Source organism: Mustela nigripes, chromosome 3 (assembly GCF_022355385.1).
Source record: "Mustela nigripes isolate SB6536 chromosome 3, MUSNIG.SB6536, whole genome shotgun sequence".
Taxonomy (NCBI): Eukaryota; Metazoa; Chordata; class Mammalia; order Carnivora; family Mustelidae; genus Mustela; species Mustela nigripes.
This window is the reverse complement of record NC_081559.1, coordinates 187341332-187361931: the sequence shown is the minus strand read 5'-3', so window position 1 is coordinate 187361931 and position 20600 is coordinate 187341332. Positions and strand designations below refer to the sequence as shown.

Sequence of the window (20600 nt, the reverse complement as noted above, 5' to 3'; positions counted from 1 at the left end):
AAACCAGAGACATGAACTGAAATTATATATGAGGCCACAGAACTCTAAAATTCTAGAAATGTTCTCTTTATTTCCTCACAATGCTCCACCAATTAGGATGCTTTAACTCAGAAACAATGTGTTTTTCAGATATAAAATATCATTGAGATGATCATTGAAAGTCAACAACATAAAGTAATGGTGAAAAAGATGCTGGTTAAAGTAACATGTGCTACCATCCTTGGGAATGTTGAATATAGACTCAGTGCACAACATGTCTTTGATAAATTCAAACGATCCTTGTGAAACATATGGCCTTCCTCAATTGTTTTTGGAAGATATTTTTTCCTTATGTTTGTTTTCTTTGTTTTTGTTTTTTGAAAAAGAATTCCTTTGCTTCAACCTCAATACTAATGCTGAATAATGTAAAGGAATTAAGAGGGTCTCATAATGGGTAAACTCCTGAAAAAATCTTTTTCTTGGTTCAGCACTTTTTTTTAATGTTCATTTAGCCAGCATATGGTACATCATTAGTTTTTGATGTAGTGTTCAATGATTCATTAATTGCACATAACACCCAGTGTTCATCACAATACGTGCCCTCCTTACCTTCAGCAAAGTGCACAGGGCAGTCTTCCCAGAGTTTGCCCTCAAGGCAGTCATTATTTGGACAATCCATCCCTCTCATGAATATTCCTTAGGGATCTACCCTGAGTACCTATGCTGGGTGCAAGGCATATGGTGGTAAATAAAATGAGCAACAATCCAGTTTTCATGGAGCTTATATTCTCAAGGAGAAACACAAAGAAGTAGAGTATATGACAAAGAAAACCTCTAGGCTCTAATAAATGCTATGGAAAAAAGAATTAAGAGTAGGAAGGATGGGGAAATTGGGGCAAGGAGGCACTTCAGGTAGGGTGGGTCTGAAGAGATATTTTAGGAGACATCATATGACAAAATGAAGGCAGCCAGTGGAAGATCTGGGGACCCAGAGGGCTGCCAGAGGAAAGGGCAAACACCATGAGAAACAGTGGGAGTCAGACAAGGCTATCCAAGTCTCGGCTCTTGGCTTACCAGTTGTGTGGAATCAAAACATCGCATTTGATCTCTGGAACTTATTCATCTTCTAACTATGACTTTGTCACACACAGCATGGTGATTACAGTCAACAATACTGTATTGTATACTTCAAAGTTGCTAAGAGACTAGACCTTAAATGTTTTCACCACCAAAAAAGAGATGATAATTATAGACGTGAGAGTGGCGTTAGCTGCCCATATGGTGCTAATCCTATTGCAACAGAAAAATATCGAGTCAACACACTGTACACCTTAAGCTTACCCAGTGATATATGTCACTGATGTCATTCATTCATACACAAATAGATAAATAAAGCTGAGAATGAAAAATCAAAAGTCTCATGTTACCTCCTTGAACCCCGGTTTATCCCTATGTAATAGGGATGATAATATTGCCTCACAGCATTGCCAGAAGGATTACATGGAGCAAGTCTTTCAGCACCGACCCATGATCTGCCAGATGAACAAATCTCCTGCCATAGCACCCCAGGTGGTCTAGACCTACATTTCTAGCTTCACTTCAGCTTGTTTTCCCTCCCTCATCTTTGAGCCAAATATGTGTCCTCACAGATCCTTAAATGTGCCAGGATTTCCCATGTGTCCCTGCCTCACACCACTGTTCCCTCTACTTGAAATACCCTCCATGTCCTTCTTGTCTTAACTCACTTTTATCAAGTGAGCGATCAGGATGTGACTCAACCAATACTACTTGCCACTTTCTCATAGTCCAGTAACATACTGAATCCCTTTGGCCTGTAGCTACTAACTCACTGATTTGTCTCGCCTTCTCTACTGCACCCTCCCTGAGAAGGGAAACAATTCCACATCTACACATCATATTCCTACATGACCTGGAACAAGTAGGTGCTCAAGGAATGTTTTTTGGGTAGTCAGCTGGGATCTACTTGGTGCTGAAAATCCAGGCATAACTGGCTCCCACTGTGATGTTTGAATTTCTAGTGTGAGTCAAGAGAAGCTCGATTGTTCCATAAAAACAAACATTCCCAAATCTCAGTGGCTTAACACAAATATAACTGTCATTCGTGGGACATGGTCAACCAAGCTCAGCTAGGAGATATTCTCATTATAGTCCTGGGAACTCGAGAAGTCACAGGCTCCTCTTGACACCTGATTCCTCAGTTTCCACCACAGAGAGAAGAGAACTCGAATGCCTGAAAGGGCTTGGCTAGAGGATTCTCAATGGCCCCATTTTCTAATTTCTCATTAAATTCTCAGTTTCCCATGTGACTAGAATTTCTATGAGAACAACTCCTATAAATTTATTTCAAAAGCCAAGTAGGATGGGGAGAAAAGGTCTGCACACACACACACACACACACACACACACAGTGCACATGTGTGTATGGAGGTATTCCCACAACTTTCAACAACTAGCACTGAAATATCACAGAAGCTTGAAGTCCTATATTCACCAGTGCTAACCGCCACGTGTTCAGGAAAGAGGTGATTGCCTGGTGTTCTGCTATCTGAGCAGTCATATTGCATTAGAACTAGGTTTCAAGGCCATGTAGGATTTTCTTCCCCTCCACTTAAAATAAAATCTAGTTCCACCAGTGGATAGTGAGTGATATTGAGCAAGTCATTTAATTTTTCTGAAACTCAATTTTACAACTCTAGTCATCAATAGCACCAGAGTCATAATAATAATAACAGTAATAGCTTACAACCATTGGACATCTAAGTGCATGCATTACCTTAATTTATTCTCATTCTTATACATACACATACCCATACATATACAATATTGACTGGCACTAATATCCTACTGTGGTTAAGGATGCCAAGGGGTGCCTGGGTGGCTCAGTGGGTTAAGGCCTCTGCCTTCGGCTCAGGTCATGATCCCAGGGTCCTGGGATAGAGTCCCACATCAGGCTCTCTGATCAGCAGGGACTCTGCTTCCCTTCCTCTCTCTCTGCCTGTCTCTCTGCCTGCTTGTGATCTCTGTCAGAAAACTTCCAAACTCATTTTATGAGGCCAGCATCACCTTGATCCCAAAACCAGACAAGGATCCCATCAAAAAAGAGAGCTATAGACCAATATCCTTGATGAACACAGATGCGAAAATTCTCACCTAAATAAATAAAATCTTAAAAGAAAAAAAGAAAGAAAGAAAAGGATGCCAAAACTCAAAAAAGAAAAATAACGTGCTCTGGGCCATAATTAAGCCAAGTTGAACTCAGGCCCAACTCTAGAGCTAGAGTTCTTAATTCTAATCCTACACATCAGTAAAAGAGGACAATGGTGTCAAGAATCCAAATCTGTGAGTACATTAAGTGAGAACAGGTTTATGGAAAGCTGGTAAAATGTGAAGATTCATTCCTCAAGATTACTATATACCCCTGAAGACAGGAACCATGTTGCATTTAAGTGTTCCTTGGCATACAGTAGATACTCAATAAATGCTTGATGTATGCAGTAAACAGTAATTCATGTGATCCACGTGGGGTACTATGGGACCAAGCCTACATAACTAAAAATGGTATTCCAGGTAAAAACATCTGACCAGTTTGTCAGTGAAGCATTTCTACCCTCTAGGAATTAGAAACCTGGAAGCTTCCAGAGACCAAAGGGCCTTGGAGCTGAGTTGTTCCATGACTGTAATACAAAAGCAGAGAGAGAGAAAGAGAAAAAAAGGAGAGAGAGAGAGGGGAAGCAAAGGATGAGGAGAAGGAGAGTAAGAGAAAGAAAGGAGGAGGAGAAGGAAGAATTAGGAGGAGGAGAAGGTGAGTGGGGAGGGGAAGGAGAATGAAAAAAAGGGGTAATAATGCCAAAGGGAAGATCTGTGATCCTCGGTCAGTTTGAAGCTTGGGACAAAAGGGCCTTGGATGTTGGGATCCCCACTCAGAGCCACATTGCCATCCCAAGCCATCTCGTCATCGTGGGGGCTCTCAGATGAAGTTGGGTGCAGTGGTGTCTTAGATCTGGGCACATGGGGAATGTGTAACCACATCCTGCCTTCTGGCCAATCAAGCTCATGAGGAACTGAAGAAGGACACAGATTTATTTGTGATGACTTCCTTCCTGGTTCCACAGCCACAGTGTCTAGACACTATTTATTGGCAACCCCCCTGGGGTTTGTAAGGAGTACACTTGAGTCTAATTAATCAACCTGACTAACTGTGCACAGTCGTTAAAGAGTAACCACAGCTTTAATGAAGACAAAAGTGCACCAGATGTCCCCTTTGATCATAACGTGGGCTACTTTGTCTCCTCCGTCCTGTCCTTTCCCTTCCTTGCCTGGGTCCTCCCAGGCCACACTCATTTCCTGTCATACTCCTGCCTTTTCTCCTGCAACTTAGTGACACACACATGACTTTCAAAGCCTCTGCTGATACGGAGTCCCACTCCTGAATCATGCAGAGGAATTGCTGTATGACCTTGATAAGACCTCAGTTTCCCCATCTGTACTACGCAGGGGGGTGATAATGTCTTCCTAGCAGGGATCTTGCGTGGGTTCCATACAAAAAGTCCGTGGACGCGCACAGTGTGCTCACTCCCCTTCTCTCCCTCCTGCCTCTCTGACTTCTCTGTTCTTCCTTCTTCTTCCCCTTTATGACATTGCTCTTTTCAAAACCTTTACCACCTTTCTTCCCTTCCTCCCCTTCCTTTCTTCCTTCCTCCTTTTTAAATGTTCCTCCTTTATTTCCTCCCTCCTGCTTTCCTCTCCTTTTCCAGGCTTTCTCACCCTCTTTGCTCACCCTCTCTCCTTTTATGGCCAGAAGTCATCACAGGCACAGTCAACTTGAGACTTCTCTGGATGTCTGGCAAGGCTGGCAGATTTGTAAAAGTCTAAAGCACAAGAATAGTACTTGAAGTGGCAAAGCAGAGAGAGGTGTTGATTGTTTGTTATTGTTATAAGACTGTCTTTCTCTCACCTTCTTGGCTGGCAAGGAATATGCAATGAAACAAGAGATTGAGGCAGCCAGAAGACTCTCCATCCAAACATCTTGGAGATTCAGGCTCAATGCTCGCAACTACCTACCCAAAGAAAAAGAAACCACTAAGCTAGTTACGATGCATTGCTACGAATTGAATCCTGTCCCCTCTCCCCCCACCAAATTTGTATGTTGAAGCCCTAACCCCCAGTGAGCTAGTGTTTGGAGATGAGGTCTTTAGAAGGTAATTTGGGTTAGATAAAATCAGGAACATTGGCACTTCACGGTGAAATTAATGGCTTTATAGGAAGAAGAGAGAGAGATAACACATAATAGCAAGACAGCCATCTGCAAGCCAGGAGCTGGACTCTCACCAGGACCTGGACTCCCCAGTCTCCATAATTATGAGCAATAAATGTCTGTTGTTGAAGCCCCCCAACCTGGGGTATTTTGTTATGGCAGACCTCACAGACTAACACAGATGTGTTGTAACTTGCAGCTAAAAATAATACTAATTAATAACCTCTTGGCCCTTGGAAAGAAATTAGAGTCCCAACTCTTCCACAATCCATATCTGAGTGGGGGAGTTATTCTGGATGCATGTGGATGCATTGAAAGCATTCTCCTGACCCCCTTACAGAGTGGCACTAACTCTGCTATTTAGTAGGCTGTCTTAACCACTGATTTCATAAAGTTTGAGAGAGATTGCTTGATGAGGAAGTGCCCCAGTTAGAATTCAATTTGACATTCTCAGGGCTATAGGCTCCCCTTCTCTGATGTTGAAGAGCTTGCTCCAGCTCATAAACAGCATAGGTTTTCTCCTGGCCTGGCTAACATTGCTTGCATGGTTTGCCTGTATCAGTCACTAACCAGCTGATCATTAATTCATCCAAAGCTGTTTGCTAAGCTTCGGTTATATGCCGACCCCTGAGGAGAGAGGGGTGAATAAGGCAGAATGGTCCTCACCCCTGAGGAAAAATTGTTCTAGTCAGAAAAGGCAGAAAACAAGTAAATGAACAAGGAAACAGGATCATTGGTGATGACAGGATGTCCTCTAAAGGAATTAAACAGATATTTTGGGTTGGAAAGCTCTGGGAGTGGGTAACTTGAGTGAGATGGTCAAGGATCACTCCTCGGAGGAGGTGACTTCTGAGTGAGACCAGTACGAGCAGGGCAAGGGATGATATGGAACGGGATTCCAGACAGAGGAAACATCAAGTATGAGTGAGAGAAGTTTGTCTTCTCTACCCTTTCTTCTTAGCTAATAATTGACCATCCCTGCCTATTTGTCACAGGACCTGGTGCAAATGTCTTGTCCTGGTATTTCTAAAGCATATGTCCCTTAGTCCACGAATGAATGAAGGAATGAATGAATTGCTTCCTATTACAATAGGAAGCTAATGAATAATTTTAAACTAAGGAGTGGTATAATCTCGTTTGTGTGATAATCCCTACCTCAAACCACCGATGACTTTATACAAATAAAAATTTTCACTGAGACTATTATAAGATTTCTCCTTCCCATATCTTGGGATTTTTTCCTGTATTTTTATGAAAGAAAAAGAAAAAAAAATCTTTTTCTGCCATTCTGATTAGTGTGCGACTGGTTCATCATTGTTATGACTTTGTTATGGTTTTTGTTTTAAGAAACATACTTTGGGGCACTTGGGGGATTCAGTCAGTTAGGTATCCAACTCTTGTTTTTGGCTCAGGTCTTGATTTCAGGGTTGTGAGATCAACCCCCACATCAGGCTCCACTCAGCATGGAGCCTGCTCTAGATTCTCTCCCTCTCCTTTTCCCTCTGCCCCTCCCTCTACTCACACACACACTCTCTCTCTTTCTCTCAAATAAATAAATAACATATTTTTTTAAAAAAAGAAGCATACTTTACTGGGGACAGTCAGATAATGTATCAGTTATCTATAGCTGCATAACAACCACAAAATTTGGGGGGGTTCAAACAATAAACATCTGTTTTTTCACAGGTGTTGTGGATCACAAACTCAAAAGCAACTTAACTGGGTGATTCTTGTTCATGGACCTTTATCTGGAGCTACATCACCTGAAGGCTTGACTGGGGCAGGAAATTTCACTTCCAAATAGCTACTGGAAGGGGGCTTCAGTTCCTGGTTGACTTTTAGTAGGAGGTCTTACTTCCTCAATACTTAAGATGCCTGAGTGTCCTCACAATATGGTGGCTGACTTCCCCAAGAGTAGACAACACAAGGGAGAGCAAGAATGGTGTAACCTTAAAAATGACATACCACCATTTCTGTTGCATTCTATTGATCCAACAAACTAATTGTCATATGATGTTGGAGGGGACTATGCAAAGGCATGAACACCAGGATGTAGGGGATTCTTGGAGTTCATCTCAAAGTCTGACTACCACATGAACAAAGGGAAAGGGAGATGACTGAATAGAGTCAAAATGGAGATGTACAGCTTGCTAAGCAAAGAGCTAATAGGGGCTATAAGATAATCTCCACCATATGCTTCTTTGATTCAGATCCCTTGATCACTGGAAAGGTGGCCAGGTCCTGGCTTTAGGTGTAAGCAAGAGATACAGTGCTGGCCAAGGACATATATTGAAAGTCTTCTAAGGGATTCTGGAAAGACTTTTTCATCTCTTATAGGGAGGAGGTACTCAGGAGAAACTCTGAGCAGAGCTCCCACTTCTGCTTTGATCCTCCCATGTGGTGAAAGAGAATGAATGCTAAGAGGCTGTAACTATCTTGCAACCATGAAGAGAAGATCAAAGGAATTCTAGAGTCACCAATACAAAGCCCCAGATATAACTGATTCCCTGAACCAAACAAGCAAATTTCTACATTGCCCACTTCTTTTTGTGCAATAAAAATAAACTTTTATTGGTTTAAGCCCCACTTATTTGGGTTTTCCCTTTATATGTTGTCACTCTAACTTATAAAGGCATCTAACCCAGACATAGGAGGCCAGGGAGAGCTTTCCTGGAGAAAGTGATATCCATGCTAAGAGCCGGATAGGTAGGAAGAGGCTCCACAAAACAGGACCAGCAAATTCCTAGATTCAGAGAGAAGGGAGAGCAAGATATGTTTGGAGAGAGCTGAATGTAGTTGAGTGTGGCTAAAGGCCGAGGGCAAAATAGGCATCAGTGAGAGAGGAGACTGAAGAGGGGCAGTCCTAGAGCTATTTGTCTTTGATGTTAAGACTTAGGAGGGCAAAGAAGAGTCATTGGAATGTTTTAAGCAAGGGAATGACATATTGGCATAGACAAAATGAGGTAGGAAGTGGTTCTTTCATGGATATAAGGTTTCAGTCACGGAAGGTGATGAGGGATTCTGGGGGCACCCTGCACAGTAGTGTATGTGCAGTTGGAAATATGGTACTGAAAACTTGGAGATTGCTGGGAGGGGATTTTTTTCTTTTTTTTTTTTTTTTTTAATTAACATATAATATATTATTTGTCTCAGGGGTACAGGTCTGTGAATCCTCAGGCGTACATTCCTCACATTCCTTACATTCCACAGCACTCACCACAGCTCATACCCTCCCCATTGTCCATAACCCAGCCACCCTATCCCCCCCACCACCTCCCAGTTACCCTCAGTTTGTTTCATGAGATTAAGAGTCTCTTATGGTTTGTCTCCCTCCCCATTCCATCTTGTTTCATTTATTCTTTTCCTACCCCCCACAACTCCCACTCTGCCTCTCAAATTCCTCATATCAGGGAGATCATATAATAATTGTCTTTCTCTGATTGACTTATTTCACTCAGCATAATACCCTCTAGTTCCAACCACGTCATTGCAAATGGCAAGATTTCGGTTCTTTGGATGGCTGCATAGTATTCCATTGTGTATATAAACCACATCTTCTTTATCCATTCATCTGTCAATGGACATCTGGGTTCTTTCCATAGTTTGACTATTGTGGACATTGCTGCTATAAACCTTTGGGTGCACATGCCCCTTTGGGTCACTACTACATTTATATCTTCAGGGTAAATACCCAGTAGTGCAATTGCTGGGTCATAGGGTAGCTCTATCTCCCACTTTCTAAGGAAACCAGGAGGGGGTATTTTAGGTCACGTGTTTTTCTTTTTTTTTCCACAATAAAAAAGAGTGATGCATTCATATTTTAATTTAGAATCACGGCAGCTGATGAAAAGAGGCTGGTATAACTAGAAAGACCTGTTCAGTCTACTACTACCATCACTAGGTGAGAGAGGATGGTGTCCAGAAATAAGAAAACAGCAGTGGAGGTGGCAGAACTATAAGAAAGTTGTCATCTGCTCTGTCAGTAATTAACATATCTTATTAATTGAGTGAATGGAATAGGAAGAGCTCGTAAATATTAAGCATTCGCTACATGTGTTGTACCATACCAGGTGCTTTATGATGGATTGCCTGTGGTCTTAGCTTTTTAAGAAAGTTCCAAAGTGTTAAGGAATTTACCAAGGTCACAGAGATACCACCTTGTAAAGTTAGAACTCAAGAATGAGTCTTCCTAAAAAAAAAAAAAAAAAAAAAAAAAAAAGAATGAGTCTTCCTGAGTAAAAAATCAACCCATTTCGCTAAACCATGACTTTAGGTAAGCAAAATATTTAATGATTCTAGTAAGCATCTGAAGACTAGACCAAACATTTTGTTTACTTCTATCTGTATTTAGAAATCTACATTACAGGGGCGCCTGGGTGGCTCAGTGGATTAAGCCGCTGCCTTCGGCTCAGGTCATGATCCCAGGGTCCTGGGGTCGAGTCCCCCATTGGGCTCTCTGCTCAGTAGGGAGCCTGCTTTCTCCTCTCTCTCTGCCTGCCTCTCTGCCTGCTTGTGATTTCTCTCTCTGTCAAATAAATAAATAAAATCTTAAAAAAAAAAAAGAAATCTACATTACAGTTTACATTATGCCCAGTACATGCAGTGTGTGTGTGTTTATGTGTGTGTGTAGGTCACACTATCTAAATCTATTTGATTCCTATTTGTGTAACAAAAGTTCAAAAATCAATTTGGAGAGTGAGAAATACCATGTCAAACTGAACTTTATGTTTTGTGAATTTCAGATACTGTAACACCAAGAATTTCATAAGGTATTTTACTGAAATTTTATCAAATATTTTTTCTGTTCTTTACTTCAGAGAGGAAGAATTTGGATGCTAAAGGACACCTTAGTATGGAATATAGCAAGACATTAGTGTCCTTGTTATTCTATTTTACTCTCTTTCATTAATTTATCCCTTAAATGCTAATTATGATCCACCAAGTAATTTTGCAATGTCCGATTTGGTTGGAACCGATAATGTAAAAAGAAAAAAAAAAAAGTATTGATTGGAGGGAAGAATGAATCTCATACATTTGTATACGTGAATCATATTTTGAGATATTAATTCATGGGTTTTGCTTTTGGGTTTTCCTCTTTTTCCTTGCCTTTATTCAAGCTTCCTTTAAATCACTTCCGTAAGGAAGGAAGAGAAATCAAAAGTAATATTTCCATCTTTTGTTTTTATAAAAATATAATCCTGGAGGAGACCTTAAAGATTTTAGAGGTACAAGGAGTATAAAGTATAAGGAAGAATGCATGTGCACAGGGGAAAATCAGATGGCCTTTGAGGAAACACATAAAGGATTTTCGTCAGTCTAAAGGAGATATCCCTAGTCTGGAGCAAGAAGAGAAACAGACAGAAGACAGACAGACACAGAGAAAGTCCACAAGTCTTAACTAATGACTTTTCATAGTGCCCTGGAGAGGGTTCATCACCCCAGAGAGGAAGGGCAATGTGCTATATTAAACACATGGGACCATAGGCAGACCTTTGAAGACTCTCCCACTGGGACCATGAGAGTCAGACAAAAGACCCACTGCCTTGGGGTGACCTTTATGAAGGGAGAGCCAAAGACCAGAGGGCATCCACATTCACAAATGCACACCTTCCTGAGTGCACTGGGCACTGAGTAAGAGCCAAGAACCAAGGCATCTCCCCAGGATCAGAAGGGTACAAATGAAAGCCCTAGATGTGAGTTACATGTCTCATCAATTGGGTGAAAACAGAAATATATTGTTTTTTTTTAATATGAAGAAATGTATTTCTTTTATGCTTATTTAATCAACAGAGATCCATACATACAATTACATAAATGTGTATAAATATCTACATTATAATATCATCTATAAATTTTTAGCTTGAATATTCTACCTAAATCCCAAAGGTCTCCTTGGGTGAGGGGGTTGGTAGGGATGAAATACTTACAAAATAAGATGTTTTGTTTTACTGAAATAGCACTCAGGTATGGCTGGGTTTTGTTTTTGGTTATGTTTTCCCCCAAAAACAATGAGGAAAATGATCTGCTTTATTTCTCACTGAGTCTGATCAATTTGCCCCAAAACTTCATATGTATGTCAAATTAAAAAACAGGTCTTAAACCACAGCTAAAAGAGATTTTGGTCCTATGGGTGAACTAGCTGGAAACTCATATTTTTTTCTTTCATTATGATTTCTTTTAGCTAACTTCTTAATGGTTCCTCCAATGGGCTGTGTATGTGTGTGTTGTTAATCTTATGCTTTCAATAAGTGAAGCCTTAGTAAGTGAGGTCATAGTAAGTTCAGGCTGTAGTGAAATGAGAGACTAGGGAATCATCTTTTTTCAGAAAATATTATTTATTTATTTATTTGTTTGTTTGTTTGTTTGTATGTGAGTGGGGGAGGATCAGAGGAAGAGAATCTCATGCAGACTTCCCACACCATGGAACCCGGTGTGGGGCTGAGATCATGACCTGAGCCAAAACCAAGAGTCCAACACTTAACCATTTGAGCCACCTATGTGCTTAGTGAATCACCTTTAAGAAGAAAAAAATGTTTAAGTCCCTGTAAGATATCTTCCTCTCACTTGACTGATGAATTCTACGTGTAGATATATTGTTTCAACATTATTTTCCCACTGATGAGACTGTCTTCTCTTTCCAGGCACTAGAATCCAATATAAACTAGTTCCTGTGAAGATCCAAAATGTATACAAAGAGGTTCACCAACCCCCCAACCCCCCCCCAACCCACCCCTGCCTTGGATTTTTCAAGGCAAAGAAAATACATGATAGGAGCAAAATAGATGTTGTTTTTTCTATAGTACATTACGTTACATTCCAGCTGAAATGTGAGTCCAAGTTTTATAATTCATACACTGTTTTCATGGAAGAGCCCTACTAATTTCTTTTTTATTGAAGTAGAGTTGACATGCAGTATTATACTAGTTCTAGGGCATACAATAATAATTTGACATTTATATACACTTTGAAATAATTGCCATGATAAAATGTAAGCCTTACTTACTTTAGCCATTGACTTTTCCTGAAGTTCCATTAAAGCAGTTAATGCCTTTGGTATTTCCTAAGAGCAGAGCTTCCAGGCACGACAGGCGTGTCTTCCCCCCACCTCCAGCTTTATGAGGTATAATTGAAAATGAAAAATGTGCATATTTAAAAATTGTAAAAATTGATATAAAATGTGAGTTCACTACCACAATCGCTAGTTAATACATCCATCACTTCATGCTTTTACCATTTGCTTTGTTTTTTCTTTGTGTGTGGTGTGCGTTTAAGATGTATCTCTTAGCAAATTTCATGTACTTTTCCTTTAAGGATTTCCAGCTTTGGAAGCTGCCCTGTCACAAACACCCTCCTTCCCCTTGGAAACAGGATCTCTCTGGTTTCAGGTCCCCTTCCTGAACTGAGTCCATCTTTTCTTTTACATGTGAATATTTTATGTCTTCAGTGTCAGTGTTCCTAAGGGTATTTTGCAAAGGGCCCAGCGCTTATAAAACTTAAATTTATATATTACTATACTTAACCTACCAAGTCAAAGATGCATTGGAGGGAAATAAATTTCCTTTTCTTAAATGTATCTACTGTAAACAGGCCAGTGGTATACATCAGCATCACAAAGCCAACAATGTTATTTTCTAATAGGGCAAGAGGATGTTTCCCCCAGGACCACCCAGAGGAAGTAAAATAGACCAAAGTAATTATTTTGGTTAAATTCATTATATGAAAAACTGCTTTTTTACAAACCATAAAAACAGTGTCTGTGGCTTGAACTGCACAAAAAACTAACAGACCCTCTACGGAAAGAAGAATTTAGTTCTCTTACTTGTATCTGCCATTCCGGTCATGCTACCAGACTTCTCAAAGGGTGAATTTCTCAGAAATCTCTTACTTAATTTGCATTTGGAAAGTCCAAATGTATTTGACAGTTTCATTTCTATCAGTCCTATTTAAATTAGGTCAACATTTGTTGACTACTTGTGACAGCATTTTTATTAAGCATGTGAAAGCTAGAATTACACGATCTAAATTTAATTGCTGGAATTTTGTTATCTATTAACCATGAGTTCCCAGGCAAGTTATTTAGCTGCATGGAGCCTGGGTATCTTAGTCAGTAAAATGGAAATAGCATTTTATTCTCTTTAACTCAGAGAATTGCTGCGATGCTTAAATAAGATGTTCATAAAGATCTTAAGTGCTCAATAAATTGTTGTTAATCTTATTATCTTCATGTACACTTGGGAAAATTAATAAAGGGAAACCTCACTGAAGTTGAGTAGGGAGGCTAGAGAGGGGAGCCATACCAGGAAGAAACAGAATTACAGAAAGAATTGTAATAATAGGCTCCAACAGAAGACTCATCGACAGAAAAAAATGATCAGTTCCAAGCCGACAACCTGGAAAGACCTACACTGAATCTTCAAGAAATCCACTACCCCCAGCAACTTACCTATCAGAAACTAGCATCACCCTAAACTCTTGCCTTTTTCCAATGCACTTGCTTTCAAAACAACCCTTCCCAATTTCCTCCTTCTCCTCCATAAAATAATGTTCCTCTCCTTTGTTTGTTGGACTGACCTATAGTTTTTCCATAGTTTGCATGTCCCAAGTTGTTATTCCTAAGTAAACCCATTTTCTCCTGGTAAAATAACTCATGGCTTTATGTTGAAGGTTAATCCTCTAGTTGCTAGAAACTGGAAGTTATAGGCCCAAGGAAAATCAGTTCTCTCCTTCAATGAGTTCTAAAAGGTGGTAGATCTGCAACTGACAAACGCCAAAAGTTCTGAGAACTACAGCAGGGGATGGGCCTAGGCTCTACTTCCTTGAGATTCTTCTGACTCTGTTTTGAGTGACTCTTTTCGCAATGCCTCCTCATGTTGGAAGCTTCTTTCACAGAAGGCAGTTCTTAATTTTCACTGGGAATATCAGGGAAGGATTTGCACAGAGACATTGCCTAGGCTTTGCAGGATGAGATGAGTAGTATTTTAAAAGAAGGAAATGGCAGGGGGAGAGAGGAAGACACGGGGCCTTTCCAAGAGAAGGCTTCCTCCGTGTACAGAAAGATGTGAATTTGAAAAGTACTGTCCCTGAACATAGCCAACACCCACTCATAATAAATAGACAGGGGACAAGTAAAGGCATGATGAGAGGCCCATTGTAGCCTCAAAGCAGTATGTTAACTTGTTTTAAGTGATAATCATTTGGTGGTTTGCATCTTTCAAAAAACTTTTCAACATTTGTGTAAAGGCGGGACGCCTGGGTGGCTCAGTTGGTTAGGCGGCTGCCTTCGGCTCAAGTCATGATCCCAGCGTCCTGGGATGGAGTCCCACATCTGGCTCCTTGCTCGGCGGGGAGCCTGCTTCTCCCTCTGCCTCTGCCTGCCTCTCTGTCTGCCTGTGTTCACTCTCTTGCTCTCTATCTCTCTTGTGACAAATAAATATTTTTTAAAAAACTTGTGTAAAGGCAAAGTTGTCATTGGAAAACAAAATGCTTTGAGGACTGAATGGCACTGTGTCGCCCCCAAAAGAACTGAATCCAATTGTCTTCAGTGCTCTTCTTTTAAAATAACCTGTTCTAACATCCCTTAACAGCAAAGGAAATTTCAGAGGAGTCAGTTGACCAGATGCAACGTTTTCTCCCTGATACGTTAGTTTCAACCTGAGTTCATTAAATTCTTTGGTTTTTTTTTTTTGTTTTTTTTTTTGTTTTTTTTTTTTTTTTTATGTAGCGTGCTATGCTCATTCATCAGCCTGAGTCATTTTATCTGATTGGGTCCAATCTCCCCCTCCTTGGCATGCCTTCTTTGTTGCTGAATAAATCATCCTGTGATATGTCCAGGAGGAGGATTTTCATAGGAAAGTTCCATCTGCATTCAACCCCTCATTTATTCAGGCTGAGTTCTCAGGCTCCCAAGGAGAAAGATTGAGAAAATAAAGAGGTGTCTTCGCTGCCAAGTTTACTAATACAGTCATTAGCACAAATGACTTGGGGCAATGCCTGAGAGAGGATACAGCTGGGCACACATTCTGGCATAGGGTCTGCAGGAACCTGCCTCCCTCCCCCACCAGCCTTCTGCCCTCTTTGGGCTCCCTCCTCAAGTCAAGACACTTATTACCCGCCAGAATTTCAGGAGACCTGGGGATGCAGGTGAGTCCAAGCAATTTAGAAAGGGAGAAGCAAGCAGTGTTTCTTTTCTGGACTGGTTTCGTTCATGTCTAGATAACTTCAAAACTGAGTTTGGGAGTGCAATTTGCCCTTTACCTCCAGCCCCTTGGGAGTGGAACAGCTACCATGGGAGATCTTTAGAGTTAACTTAATTCACCCACAGACCGGCTTAAAAGTAGAACCGACCTTCTTTCTGTTTAAAATTGAGCATTTAATTTTGTTCTCTTGAGAGATGGTCAACTACAACTCTAAAGGCCTAGTATTAAAGGAGTTTTTCAGGATGGATATTACATCCCAGAAATCTACTGTTAAGGGATAGGGGGAAATGTCAGTCGTCTTCTCTCTTGGGATTCTCTGTACATGGCAGTGGACCAGTCTGGATTTAAAGCGAAAACCATGTATGTGAATAAAAACGAATAAAAAGGAAAGAATTAAATCTCGTGTTTCTGGGACACAGTGAACCCAAATAACCCTGGAGAGAGAGAGAGAGAGAGTATGTGGTTGGGGAAGGGAACCATTCAAAGCCATTCCCCACTCAGGGCAGGCAGAGAGAGGGGAGTTTCTCCTCGGGAGGGCGGGGGAAATCTCTCATTCCGGAGTGCTGAGGGGGACAGCCAGGCGGTCTTCTGGGCTTTCACTGGACGCCACCGGGAGCCGAGAAAGCGCCCAGGGCCTGACGTCATTGGCCATCAGCTGACGGTGCACTGGGCCCGGGCTCCACCGGCTGCAGCCGCAGTTGCGGTGGCAGACGTGGCGGCCGCCGCGGTTCCACCACCTGCAGCCGGGCTCCGGACTGCCGCGACCACACTTAACTTGCCGCACCCGGACCGGGCGCTTCCACATGGCCGGGCGCGGAACCCAGAGGGCGCGAAACCGGGCTGGAGCCTGCTGCTGGAAATGTTTTCCCCCACGTTCCCCACCCCCCACCTCCTATTGTAAGCAGGGAGAAACTTGGAGTGCGCGGCACTCAGAGGACGAGCCCTCCAGTCCTCGGGATTGGTGTAGCAAATGCTCTTGCTAGAAGCCGTCTCTACAATTGCGGCTTCTTGCTTTAAGCCAGATAGCTGGTAGCACCAAAAGATGCCCAGGTGGGGAGGACGGAAAGGAGACCCTCTATTTCATCGCGTTGGGCTTTAGGAGTCCGTGGGCAGAGCGGCCTACGAGTCCTGGCTCTGCACCTGCCGAGGACCCGAGCCAGTGCCTAAAAAAGAATAGCGGAGGAACCGGCCGGCGCGGCCAGCTGGAGCGCTGGATAATCGCGCGGGGGGAGGCCGGGGCGCCCGCGGTCGTCCTCACCCACGCCGGCCTGTGCGTGTTGCTACCTCCAAGACCTGGGGCGTCCTGGACAGATCTGGGTGCCAGCTTCCCGCCACCACCCCCACCCGGTTCCGGAGGCGTGGCTTGCGTGAGGGCGGGTTTAAGTCCCCGCGGGTGTCTGACCGAACTGACAGGTCTCCAAATTCCTCCCCGCTGCCGGGTGCCCGCCGCGCGCTTCAGAGCACCAGGGTGGCACGAGGCGCGTCCCTGGGTCCCGTGGCGTCTCAGTCGACTTCCCCGCGGTTTCCGGCCTCCCTCCTCATCCAAACCTTACACGCGCCGCACCCGCCAAGCTTCGGTTCTTAGCGTCAGGGATCCGCACCGGTGGCTTCTCAGCGATCTCAGAGCTGTTGGCTTCGGAGCCCTCCCCACTTTTCCCTGCCCCCGCCTCCCAGCTCCGGGCCAAATGGACTCCGAAGAGCGAAGTGAAGGGAATAGGAACTGTGGGCTCCGACCCCTCGGAAGCACAACTGGAAGGGCTGGCCTCGCTTTCTAACCGCGACTGGGACCCTGCCGCCCGCCCCTTCCCAGGGGGATGCGACGGGCCAGAGCCAGCGCCGCGCGGTCAGTCCTCGAGCTGGAAGAGGAGACAGCCAGAGATGAGCCGAGGAGGGAGCCTCAGCACACCCCCTGCTCCAAATTAACTGTTTGGTGACTTTTGAGTCCCGAGGATACCACTTCTTCAACCTTCCGCGGGGCACCCCGCCACCTCCTGGTCCCCCACACCTCCCCCTTCTTTGCCCCCGCCCCCAGCTCCGCCCTGCTCCCCATCCCGGCGCAATGGAGTTCTCCGAAGGTCTCTGCTCCAGCTACAGCGGCTAACTTCGCACCCGCAGCCGCAGCGGGTTACCCTTAGCCAGTCCTCTTGCAGCCGCCGAGTCGTGGGTGTCCCGAGCCCAGTGCCGCAGCCAGGACCCACCCGGCGCGCAGCAGAAAGGAGCACGGCGCCCAGGCGCCTCTTGGAGAGCAAAGGCTGCGCCAAGACGCTGAGCCGAGGAGTGGCCGAGAAGCCTGAGCCCGAGAAGGGGGCTGCGTGGCTCAAAGCGCCGCGGCTTCTGTGGACACCACCCTCGCACCCCAGCTGCGCGGTTTGTCTGGAGGGCGGCGCGCAAGGACGCAGGGGTCTGCGGCGATCTTCCAGACGCCCTTTGCCCCGGGGCGCACTATGACCTGACGCGCGGGCCTCCTGTTCAAGGCTCGCGCGACCGGGCGGCCGGGGATACCAGGGCTCTCCGCCGAGCTCGCGCCAGGCCGCGGTGGGGTCTTTGGGACCCTTCCCCTCCAGCTGCCTCCTTCCTGCTCTGCGCCTCCCCGCCTGCGGCCCGGCGCCATGGAGCTCTCCGATGTGCGCTGCCTAAGCGGCAGCGAGGAACTCTACACCATCCACCCGACGCCCCCGGCCGGCGACGGCGGGAGCGGCTCTCGGCCGCAGCGGCTGCTGTGGCAGACGGCGGTGAGGCATATCACCGAGCAGCGCTTCATTCACGGGCACCGGGGTAGCGGCGGCGGCAGCGGGAGTAGAGGCTCCGGCAAAGCCTCGGACCCTGCAGGCGGCGGCCCCAACCATCACGCGGCGCAACTGTCCAGCGAATCGGCGCTGCCCCTCTACTCGCTGGGCCCCGGGGAGAGAGCTCACAGTACCGGTGGCACCAAAGTCTTCCCGGAACGCAGCGGCAGCGGCAGCGGGAGCGGGGGCGGGGGTGATCTGGGCTTCCTGCACCTGGACTGTGCCCCGAGCAACTCGGATTTCTTCCTGAACGGAGGCTACAGCTACCGAGGGGTCATTTTCCCCACTCTGCGCAACTCCTTCAAGTCCCGGGATCTGGAGCGCCTCTACCAGCGCTATTTCCTGGGCCAGAGGCGCAAATCCGAGGTGGTGATGAATGTGCTGGACGTGCTGACCAAACTCACCTTGTTGGTCCTCCACCTGAGCCTGGCTTCGGCCCCGATGGACCCTCTCAAGGGCATCCTCCTGGGCTTCTTCACTGGCATCGAGGTGGTGATCTGCGCCCTGGTGGTGGTCAGGAAGGACACCACCTCGCACACGTACCTGCAGTACAGTGGCGTGGTCACTTGGGTGGCCATGACCACCCAGATCTTGGCAGCAGGCCTTGGCTACGGGCTTCTGGGTGATGGCATCGGTTACGTTCTCTTCACACTGTTCGCCACCTACAGCATGCTGCCGCTGCCGCTCACCTGGGCCATCCTGGCTGGCCTGGGCACCTCTCTGCTGCAGGTGGCCCTGCAGGCGGCCATTCCTCGGCTAGCTGTCATTTCCGTCAACCAGGTAACTCCTGCCTGCCTTGCACTCCCCCTCCCCTGCCCACTCCCCGGGTTTAGTTAGAAGTAGCTTTTGGGAAGGCCCCTCTACTCGCCTGGCACAGTGCCTCCTACTTGGGAGGTCCTCCGTGTTGGTGGGATGGCATTTCGCTCATCGTAGAGTTGGAACTAAATGACCTCTAAAGTTTCTTCTAGCCCTGCCCTTCTTTTCTGCTTCTGTGAGTAATTCTCCTCAGACAAGCAGCTAAGAAACAGCCTTCTTTCTCCTCTGCACACGTCCCCCAGGGTCTGTAGTCTCTAGAGAGGAGGAGAAGCATCCCGATTTAGAAGGTGACCCATTCCTTTAACAACTTTTACTCACAAGAGTCACAGCAGGATGTGGTAAGGGACTCCGGGATTCAGAGTTGGGTTTCTGTGTATCTCTGTGCCACAAATCCTCAGCTCTGGAAGGCAATAGCGTTTGTTGAACACATAACAATTGCTGGTGGGAACCCGACCTATGTTATATCATCCAGTCCTTCAGATGGTTCCAAGATACGTATTTTACTTTGGTATTCTTCACTGCCTTGGGGTCCTAGAGGATATCTTCTCTTATTATAGGATCTGAACCCAGTGCTTTGCATAGATCAGCCTCATCTCGGACGGGTAAGGTGGGAGGGAAGTGTCTTTGGCAAAGAATGCAAGTTTTGCTTAATTGATAAAGGGCATTTTGATATAGATGGTCTGAAATATTTAAGTGGAACCCGACCTCCGATCTCTTTTCTTCCTTTCTTCCTCTCTTTCCCGTTAAGTAGGGATGTGTTTCTGGGAACAGAGTTCCCACTGTCTGTGAAGGAGAAGATGGATGATGACTTTATTGTTGAAATTCATTAAAATCAGTAGATAATTAATGGTCCGACACTTTGTTTGCCGAATGTCTGATAGGTAGCAGGAGATTAAATCTGGGGGTTTCTCCATAAAAGTGAGAGAAACATGTCAGCTGAACTGTTTCCACACAGGAGGCTGACACAGGTGCTTGGACGGGAGCCTGCTTTGCATGTTCCTGCTCCAGGCTCAGCCTCAGCCACTTTGCTCTATTGGAAGCTTAAAAACTCCTCTTCCTCATGTTCGAGTTTGAAGACATCGTTGAATAACCAGGTGCGACACCTCTGACATTTGTTCATGGTTTCTGGCATGCTGGCACCTATACGGCCCTTTACCCATCATCGACCTTCTGGGCTTCTAGTGGATTTGGGATTCTTGCTCTTCTCTGATGGCCCTGTATCCATTTGCTCAGGTTACATGTCTGGTTGGCTGCTTTTTCGGTGCTTTTTGAAGTCTCCCTGGGCAGAGCAGAGTGTTATAAAGTACATGGCTGTGATCATCAAGCATGAAATGGGGAGATGAGAGCCTCTGTGAGGAAGGGCTGACCAGCTGAACTTGGCCTTAATAAGATGGTAATGAATGCTTTCTTGAAATTACCGTGAGCCTTTACTACCTCCAACTGATAAAGTCTCAATTTGTGATTGTGTAAAATATGTCTTCAGAACTGTGCTTCTCAGTCTTCACACATGGCTCTGAACCTTGCTAGCCTTTGAAAGTCTCCATTTCT

The 20600-nt window shown here is 44.9% G+C and overlaps 1 protein-coding gene across 3 annotated transcripts in view; it reads left to right on the top strand.

Moving 5' to 3' along the window:
- Positions 1 to 18059: 18059 nt before the first annotated feature.
- ADCY8 (adenylate cyclase 8) overlaps positions 18060 to 20600 on the top strand; it is a 223412-nt gene continuing 220871 nt past the window's right edge. For all 3 annotated transcript variants that reach the window (XM_059395176.1, XM_059395175.1, XM_059395174.1), the window contains exon 1: positions 18060 to 19016. In XM_059395176.1, coding sequence (XP_059251159.1) covers positions 18060 to 19016 — 957 coding nt within the window. The remainder of the gene's footprint in view (positions 19017 to 20600) is intronic.